The sequence below is a fragment of the Cyanistes caeruleus genome, chromosome 3 (genome assembly GCF_971803275.1).
Source record: "Cyanistes caeruleus chromosome 3, bCyaCae1.hap1.1, whole genome shotgun sequence".
Taxonomy (NCBI): Eukaryota; Metazoa; Chordata; class Aves; order Passeriformes; family Paridae; genus Cyanistes; species Cyanistes caeruleus.
Window position 1 is genome coordinate 4,990,800 of NC_141703.1, and position 19,748 is coordinate 5,010,547.

The window sequence follows — 19,748 nt, forward strand, 5'->3', positions numbered from 1 at the left end:
GGGTTTAGGATCATCCTCCCCTCAGTGAGTTCCACTGGCCTCTGGAGTGACTTCTTGCTGGTTTGCCAAGAATATAACCAAGCAAAAAAAAAAAAAATCCACCTGCAAAACTCACAGTTGAATTTTCTCTCTGCCTCAGAATAAGGTGGGAAACCTGTACTAGAAGTCAGGCTGTTGTGATAGGAGTTACTGCTTCCCACCTTGCTTCAGTAATAATTCTGCAGGTAATTCCAAAAGGACAGGATTCCCAGAATGCTGAATGACTCTGATACCTTATTTTATTATGTCCTGAAAATGTGAGCCATAGTTCATATTTTTTTTTTTTTTTAAACTTCAAACCATTTTAATGTGTACATTTGAATTTTTTTAGTCTGTGAAATTGAAATTAACCAAATGAGTGGTATTTATACTAGAATTAAAGTGCAATTAAATATAAAATTATTTTTTTTCTGTTTTGTGTGTGAAGAGTTTTTCTCTTAAAAACTCTCGATTCTTCTGTGGGACATATTATTGATGAAACATTTGTTTGCTCAGGATATGGTTAGCAGCAAGACTTCTGCTTTGCTCATGCTACTCTATAAGCTTCAATAATCCATAACATAAAATGTAGGTCAGCTGGAGCTTTTAAAAACAGATGGAAATTCAGGAGTTTACGATAATGCAATGGATATATGTCCCTGTGAGGCTGCCAACTTCTCCAAATGCAAAAAAAAAGCAGATATCAGGGTGTTGAAAAGTGCTTATTGTACCTCATTTCCATTCCAGGACCAGCAATGCCCTGTGCAGTGGCTTTTGTTTGTAACATATTCAGCACTGACATGCTACAGAAGATGATAATTACTTCTGAGGTGTTTAGAGGATTTTATATTTAGTTTGCTGACAATGAAAAGCATTTTAATTTGGGCAACTTTATTAGTGTAAATATTCTAGGAGAGAGAGATAAAAACACAGTTGTTCTAAGTAAAATGTGAGAAGTGGAGGTAATCCAGGGTTTAGTTATGCACACACTTCAGGTTTTCCTCAGTTTTTACATTCAGGATCATAGGTTGTATCTTTTACTAGATTAGTGCTGAAATAAATACATTACCCTGTGTTCCTGTTCCATTTAAGTCTTGAGTGTTTGGAGGAGAAGTGATCAGAACCAGTGTGGCTGTTTCTGAAAATAGAAGCCTCCCAGGACACGTGCTCCAGCTGTCCATATGGCAGGGAGCAGGGATGTCCTGCTGTCCTGGGAGCTGCTGCAGCCTCAGCAGCTCTCCCAAACACGACTCCTGCTCCCTCTGGCAGAGCTTTCCCAGGCTGGAATGCCCATCAGGAAGTTCCTATCCATGTCTTTATGGGTAGGAGGGTTAAATCTTCAATCCCAGCAGGGTTAAAGACTCAGTGCATGAGCTTAAAATTTTTAAAACGCTGCTGATATTTGCCCCTGAGTGTGTTTCAAAGGGTCCTCCTGGCTCCAGGTGTTCCTCACCTTCTTCTGGGAGAGAATGGGACAGGAGCAGTGGGAATGTGAGGGGATGGAAGGGCATCTGCAGTTGTCAGTGCAGAATTGGTTTGAGAGGGTGGGGAGAGGCAGGGCAGGAGCTGTTGAGAGGGTCAGGTCAGGCAGAGATCTCCTGTTCTTCAGAGACAGCTCCTGTCATCACACGGGCAGCTGAGTTAGACTGATGGGAAAAAATGGAACCTGTTTGGAGTCAAATGTAACATCTTGAGTTTCCAAAGCTGACTAATAAACTGTGATTTTGTTTTCTGGATATCAGGTTCTCTGGCAGCTTTTAAATCGCAGTGACTGAGGCTGAAAACATTTTTCAAAATCCAGGAAATGTCTCTCCTCATGTCTGTAAGGGCTGGGGACAAATCATCATCTTGTGAGCCATGGCAGAAGTCTGTTTTAAACAAAACTCTGTTTGTAATAATCTGAGAAAGGTTTTTTTTTTTTCCTCTTCAGTTTACAGGAGACATTTCATCACATTGTGCTTTAACCTAGAGTTTGTGATGAAGATCACAGAAGGCTTTCTCTTTGGACCAGATATTGCCATGAGGCCCAGTGTGGAGGAAAGAGATGCTAAATAACATCAGCTACTTCTTCTGTAACTCTAGAAGGCCCCAGGGCTCCCCTCTAACCCTTACACAACTGGATAGGAGGAAAGAGCCAAAGTTTTACTTTTGCTTTTTCCCCTTCCCTCCTTCTTGCTGTGGGTACACGTGGGTGGGGAGGCTGGGATGAGGAAGGGAGAGATTCACAGTGTTACAGATACATATTATATTATTGGTTTTTCACAAATATTAACATGAATATGTATAAGGTTAGAAAACTTTGTTGTTTTAATATAGTTCCTTCTATTTCTGTTATTGATGAAACTTAGAAATAGTGGTATAATATACATATATGTTGAGCTATGGCATAGTAGTAAAGCAAAAACTATTTTTGTTTGTACAACCCAAAGACTGAGAAAGGTAGTTAGAGACACCCCTCCATTCTTAGATTATCTTGTCCAGATGAAGACAGCATCCAGGGACAGAATTCCAGGGGAGGAATTGCATTTCTGTTATCAGGGAATGTAAAACTCGGTGGAGCCAAGAAGATTGATTTATTGGGAAGGGGGCAAGTTAAAAACTAAACAAAGAAACATCCAAAACTTAAGAAGAATGTATGAATATGTATGAGAATTTATGGATATGTAGTAGGGTTCTGTTTTTAAGGGAAAATCCTTTGTTAGTGAGGTGTGCTCTCTTGGCTGAATGCAGAGACACCCGGCTGTATCTGTATACTTTATCTCCTAATTGGCTTTCTATTAAACTTTTAAATTCTATAAAAAATATGTGAACCTTCTTTTTCACAACAGTGAGAGGGGACTCTCAGCATCAGCACAGGAGAGGCAGAGCAGAGTTCTCTGAGGGAGGAAAGCTTTCTGTCTGCAGGGAAGGCAGATGGGGCAGTTCAGAACAGCTGCTGGGGTATTTCAGAATATCTCCCACTTGAAGATTTATTTTTTTTTTTCTCCCAAAAAGGAGGGGCTGTTGTGAAGGATTCTGGGTTTTTTTGTTTGTAAGACTGTGAATAACACTATTTGTACCTTGATGTATGAAGGTACTGCAATTATGAGAAATTGCTTTCTGCCTGATTATCACACGTAAACAGCTTTTATCTCACAGTGTACCAGGCTCGTGACTCCGGTTTGTCATTTGAGGGAATGTGTCAGCCTTTCATTTCAAACTGGGTTGGCTTTTCTTTTGTCAGGAAAGACCTTTCCTGTGTGCTGAAGTAATAGAAACAAAGGCAATTAAAAAAAAAAGAAAAAAGAAAGAAGGCAGTGAAAAGCAATTATCAAACAACGATTAGGCTAAGGATATTGCTTGGAAAAGACAATTCTACTAGATTCAGAAGAAAGATGAAGCTGTGTGTCATTCATACCTTTTTTTTCTCCTTTCACATTTCCTAAGGGTTGAAGATAAATTAGGGTAGCTATTTTCTGTGCAGGCAAAGTACAAGCTATGCCCCAGATCTCCAGAACGCTTCAACATGTAAATACAGCTTCTAGAGCCATCAGGTCCTGCTGCAAGCAGAGATTTATTTGCATTCATGTTTGAAGGTTACTTTCGTTCATTGACCTATTTAATTGTCATGCTCTATCCCTGGCTGCAGGCATATGGCTCCATGTGCCTGTGGAGGGAAGAGGAGCAGCTTTAACTCTCTCAGGCAGAAACATTCCACAGGAAAAAACCCAAGAACTCAATCTTAACATGGATGCAACATGGTAATAATAAAAACAATAAAAATAAGAAAGAAATAAATAAAAGAATAAGAATATAAAAATAAGAATGAATAAGAATAAGAATAAGAAAATAAGAATAAGAATAAGAATAAGAATAAGAATAAGAATAAGAATAAGAATAAGAATAAGAATAAGAATAAGAATAAGAATAAGAAAATAAGAATAAGAAAATAAGAATAAGAATAAGAATAAGAATATAAGAATAAGAAAATAAGAATAAGAAAATAAGAATAAGAATAAGAATAAGAATAAGAATAAGAATAAGAATAAGAATAAGAATAAGAATAAGAATAAGAATAAGAATAAGAATAAGAATAAGAATAAGAATAAATACCCCTGAACCCATGTGTAATGGTGATCATCCTGTAACCCTCAGTAGAAGGCTGCAGGACCAAATAAAGGGAGACAGAAAAGGTGAATGCAAGGAAACACATTACCAACAATTACTTAGAAGCTTCTGCTCTGGTCATAACCATAAAAAACTCAGAATAAAAGGGGGCTGACACAAGCCCATCCATCTCCCAGCACAGTGGGGAGGTGTAACCAGTAGTAGCAGGACTAAGGTTTGCCACAATATTGGTGACACTGACTCTGTTCCTCTCTTCTGTTGGTGGAACATTTCTCAAGAAAATCTGAATTCTGTGTCCACCTGCAGACACCTCAGTTTTTTGTCCCTTGGAGTGTGGGTTCTCCAGATGAGGGGAGAGGGGTTGTATAGTCTGTTAAACCCTCAAACTCGAAATTAGGGGGCTGCAGAGCTTGCAAGCCTAGCAGAGTGTCACATCTAATTAGTTATTCTGAGGAAGAGCAGCATTCAGATACTAAAATAATGTGATGAGCAGCCAGGATACCAGAGACAGAGCACGGTGCACATAACTCTTATTTCAGAGTTTCAAAGGAGTGCAATCTTTACTTAGTCAGGGCTTTTTTTGTTTGACTGCACAATGTGAACTGTCACATCCAGTGTCTTGCATAAGTTTAATATCTAGTCCATGGATCTGAGAGAACAATGAAATTAAAGGACTTTTCAGATTCTTTATAATCCGCAGCATGGTTGGAGATTCTCCCTGTGCTAGAACTCGGTTTCTTGCCTGGTTGGCCATCTTCTCATCATTCTCTTTTATTATCCAACATGACCTAGAGTTAACTGGGAATTTTGTGTGGTAAATCTTGGCTTGGGGGCTCATAATCACTCTTTAGGCTCCAATTTATTGTGTGTTTTTCTGACTTGTTCAGCACAGAGGAAGTGCACTGGTGTCAAACGTTGGGCATTCATACAGACAAAATTCAAACCTTGCTTTTGAGTTTGTCCTCAAATGTTTAGCTTCTGATTAACATCTTCCTAAGCTCATTTGGGTTTTTCAGGCTGTGTAGTGGTTTTAGGTTCACTAATTTGAGTTTTTGACCAGCTCTGAGATGTTCTGGTCAAGTTTGAAGCCAGTGCTCCCAGCACAGGGCTCTGTGCTCGAACAGCTTGAAGAAAAAACGTGTGAACTGTCCCCAGTTATCAGAGTGCAAGGAAAGTGCCAGGTATTAAAGACAGAGTGAAAACACCACATCTGATACCTTTGTGCATCCTGAACATGGCCAGGCTGCTCTTCTGATGGGTTCCCAGGAGCATCTGAAGGTGTGGAGCTCCAATCCAGCCTGAAGACAGGGAGTGTGCAATTGCTGTGCTCAGTTGTTGTGATTGTGCAAGTAAATCAAACTGACATTTAAACCCACAAAGAGGACACTGAAGTCAGCCATCATTTTGGCTGGGATTTCTCATTTCTGGGATTTCTGGGATTTTGGATGGGATTTCTCACAGCATCATCGAGAGGCTTGGTGTCTCACCTAAGCTAATTCTCCTAAACTCCTGCTGTAGTGGAGAGAGAGGCACTTCCACAGGGTTATTTATCCCTTCCCAGAGCAGGAATGCAAAATAAGGAGAATTAATCACCATTTTGGTGTGCCAGTTCCTATCCACTGATAATTTATGGGCCCTAGAAATGAATTTAGGTTAAGCATCAAACATTTTGATGTGTCAAATTAGGTAGATTGAACACTCCAAGCCTCGCTGTGAGCTCGGGCTAAGCCCTACATCTGAGTTAGGACTAATCCACCTCATGACCACTAAGTGGGAAATCGGCTGTGGATCAAGAGCAATATGTTTGAGAAGGCCTGGCTGCAGGCTATATTAAGAAATGCAGTTTAGTCCACTACAAAGAAAGAGCTTTGCTGCCCACAGGGGGATTTCTTTTCTTTTTTTAAAGCTTGAAAGACTTATTATTTTAGTTTGCGAGGTATAAATTCCTCCTTTCTGAGCTGGAATGAGCTGTGAGGCAGAGGAACTTGATTTGGTTACTTCAAGCACTCACTTGGCTTTTCTGCCCTCTCTGTCCTGATGTTTTGGTGGCTGGCATGCTGTTTTATAGACATTTACATAACGAAGGTCGTTTCTCTGAGGCAAGGTACAAGAATACATTACAATTGCAAATTCCCTTAATTGTCCTAAAGCAGGGCTCAGAGCTTAGACAATGGAAAATCCTATTGTTCAGTGGCCCTGAGAGACTGTGTGAACAGAACAGAGATGTGTGGATGTGTCGATTCTAAAACTAGAGGGAGAAAATGACTGGTGAAAAAGGTTTATTCACTTTTAGTACACAATGGATGGCAGAAATCACCAACCAATGACCTATGAGTTCACATACAGGTTTTATTTGGTAGGCTTAAATATCTTTATTATTTCTAGTGTGACTTTGCCCCTCCAGGCTTTGTAGAGGTACAGTTCAAACCAGGATAAAATTATGAAGGTGCCTGTTATTAAAGCAATATATTTTTCCACTCTGTTTGTCAGAAAAGCTGTTTCTGTCCCTCAGATTTTCTGGAAATTAAAAGATGCCTTTTTTTTCTTCCCAAGTATCTGTACCTACAATTCACTTTAACTCAAGCTTGTTTGAACTCAGTGTGGAGCTTGGGAAAGAAACCTTCATTTAAATAATCCCTATCAAGAGGGTTTTTAAAATCCAAATTATTTAAATAATCATCAAGTGATACAGATAATCCCTTTCAACTGAGAATTTACAAACTGAAACATCTACAAGCCCTGCTGATAGCAGGGAGAGGAAAGTGCTTTGTACTCAAGTAGTGGGTGGGGAACACTGTGCCCTGGCTGGTTAAAGCAGAATTAGAAATATATGGCAAACACCTCCCTGCTTATATTCCAGTTTGGGGAAACACCCTGCCTTTGATCTAATATTGGTTTAGGTGAAAAGCCCCAGTCATCACTGGATGAAGCAGATTGGTGTAAATCTTCTAGTAAACCCAAAGATGTTTTTCTGTGAGAGTGGCTTCTCAGGAGCGAGAAAAGGGCTGAGGTGCAGAAAGTGAGTAATAGATTGAGAAGGAGCAGGCAAGAGAATTTCTTTCTGGCATATTCACACCTGTGTGTATGGAAAGGAATGATGTAAAAAAGATAAGGAGAATGTTTCCTAGCTAATGCTTTATTACATCTCCAAATGTAAACCTGGCCTTGAGCTGTTATCTGTGTGTGTGAGTGTGTTTCTCATCTTCTGCCTCTCCATAGAGTTTCTGCCAGTATTTCCCAGCTGTTCAGTTTTCTGATAGAAATCTAAAGAGCCTGCAAATGAAAAGCCTGGCAGGTCACCAGGTGATGTTTCCAAGGTCTGAGTGGGCTTCTGCAAGGTTCTTCTCTCAGCCAAAAGTCACTGACTCTCCCTTTAGTATGACCTGGAACCAGGTTATCCTGTTCTTCCTTTATATCCTTTATTTGTGTCCAGTTCAGAATCCAGGGAATGGCCTTTGGCCTTCCAGGTGTGACTGGAGGATCTCAGGGGCTGCAGCAAAGTCATGAATTCCCTGGGAGTGTTTTTCCTCAATAGGAGGGTTCCTTACTCCTGCCTCAAGGGGAAAGATGTGACAGCTTGGTGCCACATCCCCTAATTTCAGTTTATGTACTGGAGAATTCCCTGGACTTCTGCATAAATTTGGGGATTTTTTAATTGATGTAGGAGGAGGTGAGATGAGGAGTGAGCCTGTAAACTTTAGAATAGGAAAATACACTGGGGATTCTTTAATGGGTCGATATACAGTCCCAAGGAATTGCTGCAATTCCTTGTCATGATTTAAGAAACAATTGGGCTGATAATACATTAAGAGAACAAATTTGAGGATTAAAATTAAAACTGCTGTTTAAAAAGTATGTTACTTGTTGAAATCATTAAGGCAATGCAGGTAAATAATACAGTAGTTTCCAGAGATGTCTTCTGTATTTCCAGCTGGATATTTCTCAGTAGGAATACATTCTACCTAAAAAAAGCACCACAAAAAAAAAAAGATGCAGAAATAGAATCCTTGTGTAATTATTTAATTTTTAATAAAGGAATGCTTCATTTCTGCCTGGCAGGGAGTGTGTAAAGAGCAGGTTATGATGTCTCTGGTTTTGATTTTTAATCAATTTGCCAAATGCTGATTTCTTTGTGGCTCAGTTTCCAGTTGCTTATAGCTTTGCCAAACTCGCTCTGCTTGAGTTGAAATTTCCTGTGTTGCCTTTTACTTCAGTAAATGCTCTGAGAAACCTTGGAGCAGTTTCAGGCCAGTGGCACTTGCAGGGCACCAGCAGCAATTTCCTGCCTCCAGAAGAGCTTGTGATGAAAGAGAAGCAGTTCAGATACATTGGGAAGGGCAAGTCCTGCTGGAATTGCAGGGAAAGCCTGCTGTGCTTACCCAGGACCTGAGATGGGGTCTGGGTGCCCACTGATGGAGGCAGAAATAGGTTCCAACACCCAGAAACTTCCCCAAGTCTGTGTGACATTCCTCTGAGCAAGAAAAGAGGATCACTGATGATGAAATGCAAATGAATGAAGCATTTCAGTCGAGAACCTAGAGGTGGTATTTACCTGAGGAAGTTCACTGTGAGTTGGGAGTGGGTTTTGGTTTTGTTTTAATTGGTGCTGATTCAGTCACATCCTGAGGCATTGCTCCTACCCCGAGGGTGAGGAGGGGATGGCTTGCTTCTTTCCAGATTAATCATAATTTCTGTGGGAATGGTAAAACCAGATCTCCCCATAAATCTCCAAGAGGAAGCAGATAAAACCACCAACATGTTTCTCCCTTGCTGATTCCAGTGGTAAAAATTGTGTTGACTTGAGCAAGGAGAGCTCCCTTGGTAATTTCATCAGAGACACGAGGTCACCTCTGTCCATTCTTTGAAAAAGTGGCTTTTGTGGGCTCTGCTGCCAGGCAGGGAGGGAATTCCACCTCTGGCATGGGAAGTCAGGCCAGGCAGGTGGTTCAGCTGTGAATCTGGTCAAATATCACACTGCCTCAAGTTTGATTTAACAGGAAATCCTAACATGGGAAAACGAAACATAATCTGCTTCTCAGGAGAAGCATCTGAACTCTGGAATGTAATGTGAGGTGAAATCAAGACCAAAAACTTTTGTATCACTAGAATTTTCTGTCTCAGTTTTGATTTGTTTCTGCTGTGTTCTATTTTTAGGGGGTTAGGCTGAGAAATTTGCTGAGGGGTTGTTCTGGTTCGTGATGGCATGATAATGTCAAATCCGTATTTTAAGCAGTCCTTGAAAACTTCTATTAAAAATTCCCACGGGTATCAGCCCTTAAATATATATTTTTAAAGGTTGTGTCACAGTAACTTGAGGAGGAGACATAGGGAAAATGAAAGATCCACGCTGATTTCCGCTGGAAGTTGAAAGAGTTTTAGGAGAAGGATGAGAATGAGCTTGTCCTTGATGTAGGTGGAGTCCCCTGGGCTGGGGCTGAGAGTAGTGAGAAATTCCTGATATATGGCAGATATAGGACACGAAACAGGCCCTGTACTGTGAGAATACAATCCCCTCCAAATGCATAATCTGTTTCTCGTGGAAGACATGTGGCCTGCTATAGGAGTTTTAGGTCAACTGATTCGGTTGGAGATTAGCCTCGATGTTCTGAAAGGGAAGACTGTGGTTACTTAGGGGACTTTAATTCCTCATAAAGGATTATACTGGGGCACCACACCACTGCCACGGTGTCAAACCTTTTTTGTGGGTTTGCTAAATTACCCTTTGTAATGGAAAAGCTTATTATGTGCTTCCAGTCAAAGGAAGAGTTTGAGTCGGTAGCAACTTAAAATGCCAGTGATTAGGGTCCTAATCTAGTATTCATAGTTTTGGGGCTTTTCTTTTATTTCTTCTTAAAGCATATTTCTCTACTGTATTGCAAATGACTTGCTGAGAATTTCAGGAAGAATTTCTTGGTGGAAAGGGTGGCCAAGCATTGGTAGGGGCTGCTCAGGGAGGTGGTGGAGCCCCCACCCCTGGAGGTGTCCAAGGAAGGGCTGGGTGTGTGCTCTGGGCTGGTTGATGGGGTGGTGATCAGTCAAAGCTCGGACCTGAGGATCCTGGAGGTCTTTTTCATGCTGATTCTGTGTCTCTGTGATGAGTCCTGCTCTGATTTAACACCCTGTGTGGGGTACCTAAAATGGGAAAGTCCATCAGAGGGACAGGAACACGTGCAGGTCACCAGGGGGAAGGCAGAGCAGTTATTAAAGGTAAAACAATCATTTGTGAAACTCTGGAAAAGTGACTTTAGTGTTAAATCTCACAGTTGTAGGTAGGGAGAGGAAAGGTTTCAGTTTTAGGTAATGATATCTATGTTACCCCATGTTTGCAGATACTGAGTCTGTATTTTTGGTTGCATGTTGATGGCAGTATGTATTTTTTATCCTCCCTCAAGAGCTTTTTTTACAATATTTACTGCCTGGTGCACAGTGCAAATAATTGGTGGTACATTCCAATATTTGAGTCCCTTACAGGCTTAACAGGAATGGGAGGGAGCTGGTTCTCATTACACTGAAGAGGTAGAATGAAGGACTTTGTCCCTACAGATCCTTAATTTAAATTTTATTAAATATTAAATTTAAAGTTTATTAAATACTGGCATGTCTGAAAGGCCTGATTGTTCCTTGCACTTTCCCTTCAGATGCTGCTGTGGATGGTGACATTGGTGTGAAGGACAAGCTGGTTGAACTTGTGGGGCTGCCATGGATTTCTCTCTTCAAGTGATAGATTGTCCTTGCTTCCCTTTTCAGGACTTGTGCCATAAACAGGCAGTGTGGATATTCTGCTATTTTCACACCTGTGCTACCTCATGGCTTCCAAACAACTTGTTTCCTTTAGGTCCAGAGCAAGATTTTTAGTGAAAAATTAATTTTTTTTTTTTTTAAATTAAAAAATTTTAAAAAAAAGGCACTCAAGAAAATAATTATTTTGATCCATTTAATCGGTTACATTTTCTGCCATGAAAACAGTGGGATCAGATATTTCTAGAGAGGTTTTGTGGCTGCTGCATTCCCCTGGGCTGGGGTGTGCTCAGGGGAGAGGATTTGCTGTGGATTTTGGAGACCCCACAGCAGCGTGACAAAGGTTTTGGTGCAAAATTTGCTCTCTTGTGGCATAGGAGGAGTGTGAGTTGAGTATGGTGACAAGAAGAAAATTTAAAGAGAATAAATGGAGATGAAAACAAATAATGAAGTCAGGAAAAAAAGAGAAATCAGAAGATAACCCACAATTCTTTTTTTTTTTTTTTTTTTTCTAGGAGCTTGTAGACATTGTGATTTATTTTTTTACAGAATTTCCATGTTCCAGCCACAGCCTGTGCTGATGCTCAGAGGTCTGGGATAGTTTACATGTGGGATGTACATATGCCTGCATATCCACCAGTGTGGCAAAATGGAGTCCCAAATCCTCTGCATGTAAATGGATTTTCCACCCTTCTGTTTCGGTTTTAATTGAACCACATAAACATTGTCAACATATGAGATTGGTCTTTGACACCTTACTTAGCATTTCTTTAATAATTAAATGCTTTAGCTAGAAGCACTGGCAATTAAAATAAACTAAGCAAGCAAAAAAAAAAGCAAACCAAAAAAGAACAAAAGGGAAAGAGATCCTGAAAAATTTAAATGCTGGTCAGGGCTTTCTCCACCTTCCTTACACCGTTTTTATGCCTTTACATGGAAATTCTGCAGGGCAAGGTGGATGCAACTGGTCCAAATCTGGAATTCTCATTAAAGCACAGCTTGTTTATACTTAGAGTAAGATGGAGTTAAGGCTTTTAATAAAGGTTTACTAGCAAAGATAATTAACTCAGAAATAAATTGAAATGCTTGAAGGAGGTGGTGTTGTCACTTTAAAACATCCTTGCCTGAGGATGCAATTATAGTGGCACAAAGTTTTGAAATGGATTAATCTGAATTAGAAAAAAAAGCCTGCATGTTCTTAATCTGGAATAAGTGTCTCCCTAGAAATTGTTTTTACAGTTATTGTGGTCAGTCTTCCTGTCTAGAAAAGTTAGACTTTAGAGTTCCTCTGGTAGGAGAGTTCTTGTGGCAAGAGAATGAAGAAGCTTTATGTATCTCCTTTTGCTGAGTTTCTTGTCATACAAGACATTTTTTCCATTTCTTTCATGTAAAAAGGCAAAGCTCTTTGAGATCTTGGCTATTGCTCTCTCTAAGAAGTTTTGGTGAGAGGGCAGAATTTTGGCAGTGAAACTGCAGTGATTGGAGGCCAGGACAAGACCGTTAGCTGTGGGATATTGGATATTTTATCCTGGTAAAATGCTCAGAGGAGACACTCAGAGAATGGCAGCAAGGCTTCATAGCCCTGTTTAAAAACCATCCTGTGGTGATCCAAGAGCGTGAGACCCTGTAATCCCATTTGTATCATGGCAGGAAGCTGCTGCTCCCACTCACAATTTGAATTTTGATAGTTATTTTTGCTAGTTACTGCAGCGTGCTGATGCTGGCATCAACCTCTCAGGAGCTGGCTGTTCACAGCACACGTTTGTCATCAACATTCAGCGGGAAGGAACTTCCATCACTCCCCAGATGTGATTAAGGGTTCACTGAACTTCTCTTCCTCCTTCCAGGTTATAAGACCCTTTTGAAAGGAATTTCAGGGAAGTTCAGCAGTGGAGAACTCGTTGCAATTATGGGACCTTCAGGAGCTGGGAAGTCAACGCTTATGAATATTCTGGCAGGATACAGGTCAGTACCAATGAGAATCCCAAGTTAAGATCACCAACCCTGAGGGCTCCTTGGAGACAACAGCAGAAGAAATTTTAGCCTAGAGTTTGTCAGAAACAGGCAAATTCATAGATTTTGAATTAAATTCTCATTGCTAATCTTTTTTTTTCTCCCCTCTGTGTCCCATTTTGGTCACTTGGGATTTATCTCTTAAGGGGTCTGATCCAAAAATAAGAAATTTAAAATCAAAAAAAACATGTATAGGAAGAAAAACTTCTTTTTTGGCTGTGTAACAAATCTGACTCAGTGTCTTATGTTTGTGATGTTTTTTAAATCACATAAACACTTGAAAAATCTACTCTTTTTAGTCACCACTTCAAAATGTTGATGTCTTCTTCACCAAAATGCAGTTACTTTTATCTTTCTAAATCCCCTGTTGTATGGCCATACAAGGTGTCTCTGCCTTGTCATTTGGGGCATAAGGAACAGGACAGAGAAACCTAAAATAACACCAACTTTAATTTCTTGGGGGTTTTTTTTCAGATATTTTTTTCAGATATTATTTTCAGATATATGACAGCACGCATTTTGAGTAAAATTTTCAGCATCTTGGCATGAAGCTTTACGTGAAAGAAAGTGTAATCAGGAAATAATTTAATTTCTATCCAGTCTACCAAATTTATTTCATAGTGGCAATGAGTACCTAAGACCTCCACGTGCTCAGTCATGTGGCAGCCCAAGTGAGGGTGAGATTCACCTCTGTTTGTTTTGATGTTTGGTTTCAGAGAGACGGGGATGAAAGGAGAAATCCTCATCAACGGGCAGCCCCGCGACCTGCGCTCCTTCCGCAAAGTCTCCTGCTACATCATGCAGGATGACATGCTCCTCCCTCACCTCACTGTCCAGGAAGCTATGATGGTGAGCTTTGTTCCTTCCTCTCATTTATCTGAGCAGGAGAAAATGGAAGGTGGTTTGTGTTGTGGCCTTGGTTTTATCCCTGGCAGTGCCACGTGGTGTTATCCCTGCCTGATCCCGCTCCATGGAGCTTCTTGGAATTTGGTGATGCCTTGGATTCCATTTTGGGCTCATCCTTCTAGGGATTCTTTGGCTTTATAATTTCCAGTTTGTGCCCAGCATTATGATTTGGAAGGAGATCCAAGTGTCTGCTCCTTAGATCTCCTAGAGAACAGAACCTGAAATTCTTCACAAATGAGCCTTTGTAGGGACCATCTGTTTGCTTGGGTGGTGGATGAGTAACCTCATCTCTCTCTCTCTTTCTCCCCATCTTTCATCTTCTGACTGAAAATTGTTATTTACACTTCAGTGTGATCTCTCTGCCACTTCTACTCTTTTGTGCCTTTTTAGAAATAAAGGCATTTTACAAATTCTCATTTCTTCATGGGAAAAAAAAACAACCAGGAACAGAATAAATCCAAGATGTACAGGCAGTGTAAAGTCTTCTCATTGCTTTGCATCGCATCAGGAAGTTTATGAATTGCCAACTTGACCAGTTAGTCTGGAAGTGTCTGAAGCTCAGCTTGAGAAATGAGCCAGTTTTTCTCAGAAATTGTTATCAAAAATAAAGCTTGGGTTGCTCACACTGTGCCAGCTCAATTCACAAATTTTAAGGCCAGAAGAAATCATTCCGGTTTTTATGTGGCTAATTTTTTGCGAAGGCTCTGTTCTGTGGAGAAGTTTTTCTTCTCTTTTGTTTACTTGAGTGTTTTAATCAGAATCCCATGGGACCACTTTTGCAGAATTGGGCCCAGATTATACTTGCTGTCTAAAATTAATCAATCAAGGCTCTGCCAAAAAATAATTACTTAACAGTTTAATTGCTTTTAATAAAGGTTAATCATGATGTTTTGTGGAGCTGCCTCTCAGGACAGCAGATGACATCTTTTCACAAGATTATTTATTTCTGCTCTCACTTGTTTGCATCCTGGAGAATGGCAGAGTTCATTTATCCTTGCAGTGTGAATGAAGCACAAATAAACTGTGTTTTTAGAATTGCCTGGGAAGTTTTTGGGTGTGCAAAATATGTCACTTTCCCATCTTCCTGTAAAGCTCTTTGTTTTGCAGAATGGCCTTTTTTTTCTAATACACTTTTTGTCGGGTGCTTCGCCTAAGTCAAATTAGACTCAGTTATTTACTGCACAGAAAAATGTGGTGCTTGTGGCTGGAACATTGTTGTTCAAGTTTAGGTTTTCTGACTGGGTTGAGAGAAGTTGTTTAAATGGTACCTTGGAGTGTTGTGCCTGAGACATCTACTCCAAGTGGTGGTTATGCTTCAGAAAAAATCAAAATCAAAATCCATTGTTTTACATTCCAGGTATCTGCTCATCTGAAACTTCAAGAGAAGGATGAAGGGAGGAGAGAAATGGTATGTACACTGCCCATCAAACTAGAATTTGGGGGATGCCAAGAAGTGGGCTCTGTAAAGCAGACATTTTTTATCTAATACTGAGCAGAATTAATGCAGAATAAATACAGAATAAGTCATAACCTCTGGGCTGCCAAATGTCATTAGGAGGGAATGTTCACTGCAGTCTCTATGAAAGCTACTTTCAGTACGAGACTGGAAAATTGTAAAAGATTTACTGAAACAAATTTCACAGGTTTTGCAGGATTCCTGTCCATGCACCTTAGCACTTTGGATTCTCCTGTGTCTGAGGGCTCAGGAGAGTGAGATAAATCACCCAGCTGGACCTGCACTAGGAACTGTGCTCCTCTAACCCATCCATGGGGAAAAGCACCTCTTTTCCTCAAATATGACAACTGTGGCAACTTCCTAGGTAGAGCAGCTGTTTTTGTGACTGTCCTTTGTCTGTTTCCAAATTGGAGCAATTGGCATTTCTTCAGACTCAAAAGAATCCTTGAAAATCAGAAAGGGAAGCTTACAGGAATCAGCTTATGTTTGGTAAACACAGCTTGCTTTTTTATTGGAAAATAAATTGATACAGAAACAGCTGTTAACTTAGTTGTACTTCAGAAGCCTTAGTTCATTTACACTCTAGTGAAGTTAGGCCAAGCAAGTTAATTCACTTGTTCACACTGTCACTGTAATTACAAGCAGCTCTTTGAGTTAAAAACTGTGCTGTGTTTATTCAACACACGTTAGAAGAATTTTCTGGTTAGCGTTACTGGCCTGAGCAGGAGAAGATAATTCATTTTATTGTTGCAAATTGGAGTGTAAATGTTTATCATAGATAAATGTTATGAATTTATACACTTGTGCTAGCAGGATTGCAGACTCTTGTTTAAAGCAGGGACAAGTGAAAATCGTCCAGTGAGCCACAGTTTATGTTTCAAGCTGTCCTTGCTTGTGCTTCCTGAGTCCTGTTTACCCTTCCCAGAGATAAAGAGAATGAGGGAGTTGAACTATTTTCTCTGAGAATCAAGGCTTAGTGGGTTTTGCTATTTTTTTATTCCCTCTTACTGGGAAAGGGAACTCCTGGAAATCAAAATCAGGACAAGCAAAGGGTCAGGCCCTGGTTGGTCTCACCAACTTTCACCAGGTCGGGCTCTCTTTCTGGAAAACTCTCTCCATCCAAGCAGTTGATATTTGAAAAATGGTGGGGTCTGTTTCCTCAACTTCAGTGAAGTATTAAATGCCTGGGCTGCTTTCCACCTCTGAAGTAGTGGAAGTTTTTAATTGCACGAGCAGCGTAGCTCATGGATTCACTCATTTTTGTGTCCATGCTTTCACTGAGGCCAGAGAGCTATTTCCCTTATATAGGGCTACCAGACCAGACCTACAGCCACTGAAACAGAAAAAATCATAGTTCCTGGGATTGTTCTCCTTTTGCTCCCAAAACCCTGGGAGGAGCTGTGCCCTTCCTGAGGCTGTGCCCTGAGGAAATCCCAAACATCTGAGAGCACCTGTGACAACTGCATTGGCTCTGCGGGGAATGAAAACACTTGAAATCAATGGCTGCACTTGAAAGAGGAGACTGTGGAGAACAGAGGAGATAAAGCAGGTCACTGCTCTACAGAAACCACTGGGTTTTGTTACAGAGTCCCTTGCAGAGACAACCCCAGAGTTCTATTGAAAGAAGCTGCTTGGTTTCACTGTGTAAGAGCCCCTCACATGCTGCAGAGCTCTTCTGATGTAAGTGCCACATCCATAAATACACAGCTACAGAAGAACTGGCTTCCACTCCTTTTTCACCTCTTTACTGAGTGAGGTCATGTAGGACAAACAAGCAGAATTTGGGTCAAAGCAGTAAATGGTACTGAGTCTAATAAATGTTACATTAGATGGAAAAAAGGCTTCAAGTGTGTGGGTGATGAAACAAAGTCGTGAGCTGGTTCACAACCTCCATGAAAATCAGTGCAGAGGCTGGAGGGTTTTTTATGTTCATTTTATGTGGAATGTTCTGTTCCCTCCAGGTGAAGGAAATCCTGACAGCCCTGGGTTTGCTGACGTGTGCCAACACGAGGACTGGGAGTCTTTCTGGAGGCCAGAGGAAGCGTCTTGCCATTGCTTTGGAGCTGGTGAACAACCCTCCTGTCATGTTCTTCGATGAACCAACCAGGTACTGCTAGGCCAAAAATTAAAGCTAGACAAATACGGTTTTGCACAGTAGAACACAGCTACAGAAAAGTTATTCATCTCCAAATCCTTGGAAAAGGCTCATTTGGTGTTGCCTGCAGGCACTGAAAGAGGCCAAGAAATAATTTGATTTGAGTTCTTGGTGCCCTGGGTCACTGTTGCAACTGCTGGACTGAGGGGCTGTAAATAATATTTAAAGCAGACACAAACTGCAGGAGGAGGGAGAAGAGAGAGAAAAATATTGTGGCATGGGTTTTCTTTTTTGAGCGAAGACAGCTTGAATATAAACATTTTAAAATGTGACTTTTGGTAATGAATGTGATCAATCTGGGAAGAGGCTGGGAAAGCCATGAATATGTATCTATTCATTAGAGTTGGGAGCATTTAAATCTGCAGCCCTAAAATGTAAAAGTCCCTTAAGGCAGCTTTGAGAATACTCTTTTTCATTCTCAGGCATGCTTCCAACTTAATTAAAAGCCTGATGGAGAAACACAAGCATAAGGTTGGCATATGATAAAATGAAACTGCTACAGAGAAAACTTGTAAAAGGATAATAATGGGAGACCAAGTAGCAAATGCATGTGCTAGTTTTGAGTGGTGCCTGTGGATAACAAACTTATTTGGTTTTTTTTTCCCAGTGGCTTGGACAGTGCATCATGTTTCCAGGTGGTCTCTCTGATGAAGGCTTTGGCCCAGGGTGGCAGGTCCATCATCTGCACCATTCACCAGCCCAGTGCAAAGCTGTTTGAGCTCTTTGACCAGGTACTGCTCTCAGACTTTCTCTTCATGGGTAGTTTAGGGTGGTTATGCTTTCAAGGCTACACTCTTCAATCTAAAAACATGACTGAGCTGTCTAGTTGACGGCTACGAATCATATAAAGAAATTAAATAAATAACAACAAAATACACTTTTTGATTATGGGGGTTTTTTTTCCCCTTCTTCTCTGCCTGTTTCCTTTATTTACACGTAGTGTTTGTGAAGAATCTTGCTGTTAGGTGTGTGAAATCGTGGCTGTTGCACTGGTGATTGTCACACCTTCACCCAGCGCTGCTCCTGTGCTCAGGGCTGTCACAGAAGTGAATTACAGCAATATAAAAGTAGGAGGGCTGCAGTGCCAATGTCTGCAATGTTGCAAGTGTATGTTCTCATCCTAGATACACAGCTGTAGATTGAGAAGAGTTAATTCACATGAAATGATAATAATCGAATTTAGTATTGAAAATTAATTGAAATTAAGTCAGTTGGAGAGCTTTTCTCCAAGCTAACAATGGCATGTGGACCATGTGTGTTTAGATTAGATAAAAATGTATTTCAGTCTTGTTAGAGGACTTAGATTAGTCCTGTGGGAGCTGAGAGAAAACCTCCACCACCACAGGTGAACAAACTCTTGCAGATTGCCAGTCTGGCAGGGAGGTTTATTTAAAGTCAGTATCGTGGCTAAAAGTGAGAGTGATTGAGCTGTTTGCTGTTGCTGTGCTGTCCCAGCTCTCCTTCCATTCCTGCCTTCACCAGCCTCAGCTCCCAGCCCAAAATAGCCATAATGTGTGGAAATTAGATGGCTTGGCTCTCCAGCTCCTTGCCTATTTTCAGCATGTGCCAAAGGCTGGAATTAGTGTGTTTCTGTGTTAATGTGTTTGAAGTCCTGCAGGCAACGTGTGCAGAATTCAAACTCCAGGCATTAAATTTTCCCTTAGCTGTAATTCCATGCAAAGTTAATTTCAAGTGGTGACAGATCTTCCCAAGGTGCTCTTCTCACAGGGACAAGGAGATGTTATTATGCAACAGGTTCAAATATTTTGATACTATTTCACTTTTTTCTTTATTTCTTTTTATTCTATTTTCTATTTTTTTTATTTCCCTTTTCTTCTTGTTTTCCAGCTCTATGTTCTAAGTCAAGGTCAGTGCATTTACCGTGGGAAGGTAACAAACCTCGTCCCTTACCTGAGAGATTTGGGGTTGAATTGTCCAACCTACCACAACCCAGCAGATTTTGGTAAGGACAGCTTGAATAGTTTATTTCATTTATTTTGTATTTTATCATCACCTTCAGGGTAAAGGGAGCCGTGGTGTGATTTATACTTCTGTCCATATATTCTTATGTGCTTTGTTCATATATGAACCAAAATTCAAAATAAAATTAGTCAGATTTTTTTTTCCCTGAGTAATTTGAATGCCATCTAGTGGTACAATTTAGTTAATATTTCACTCTGTTAGAAGTCCAGGTTCAGGAAATTAAAGATAAAGCATAATCTTTAGTGTTTCATAGTAACTAATATTAGTGGTTTTTTTAATTGGCTCCAGTATTTTGCACTTTTTTTTTAAATCTTGAGCAGTACCACTGTGGTTAGAGCACTGAGGGTTTTTTCAGTGTTGTTTCTTAATGAA

General features: G+C 40.4%; 1 protein-coding gene across 2 annotated transcripts in view; it reads left to right on the forward strand.

Annotated features, from left to right (window-relative positions):
• ABCG1 (ATP binding cassette subfamily G member 1) overlaps positions 1-19,748 on the forward strand; it is a 54,206-nt gene that overhangs the window by 21,633 nt on the left and 12,825 nt on the right. For both annotated transcript variants that reach the window (XM_086879568.1, XM_086879567.1), the window contains exons 3-8: positions 12,711-12,828; positions 13,593-13,725; positions 15,140-15,190; positions 17,200-17,345; positions 18,001-18,124; positions 19,242-19,356. In XM_086879568.1, the coding sequence (XP_086735694.1) occupies positions 12,711-12,828; positions 13,593-13,725; positions 15,140-15,190; positions 17,200-17,345; positions 18,001-18,124; positions 19,242-19,356 (687 nt within the window). The remainder of the gene's footprint in view (positions 1-12,710; positions 12,829-13,592; positions 13,726-15,139; positions 15,191-17,199; positions 17,346-18,000; positions 18,125-19,241; positions 19,357-19,748) is intronic.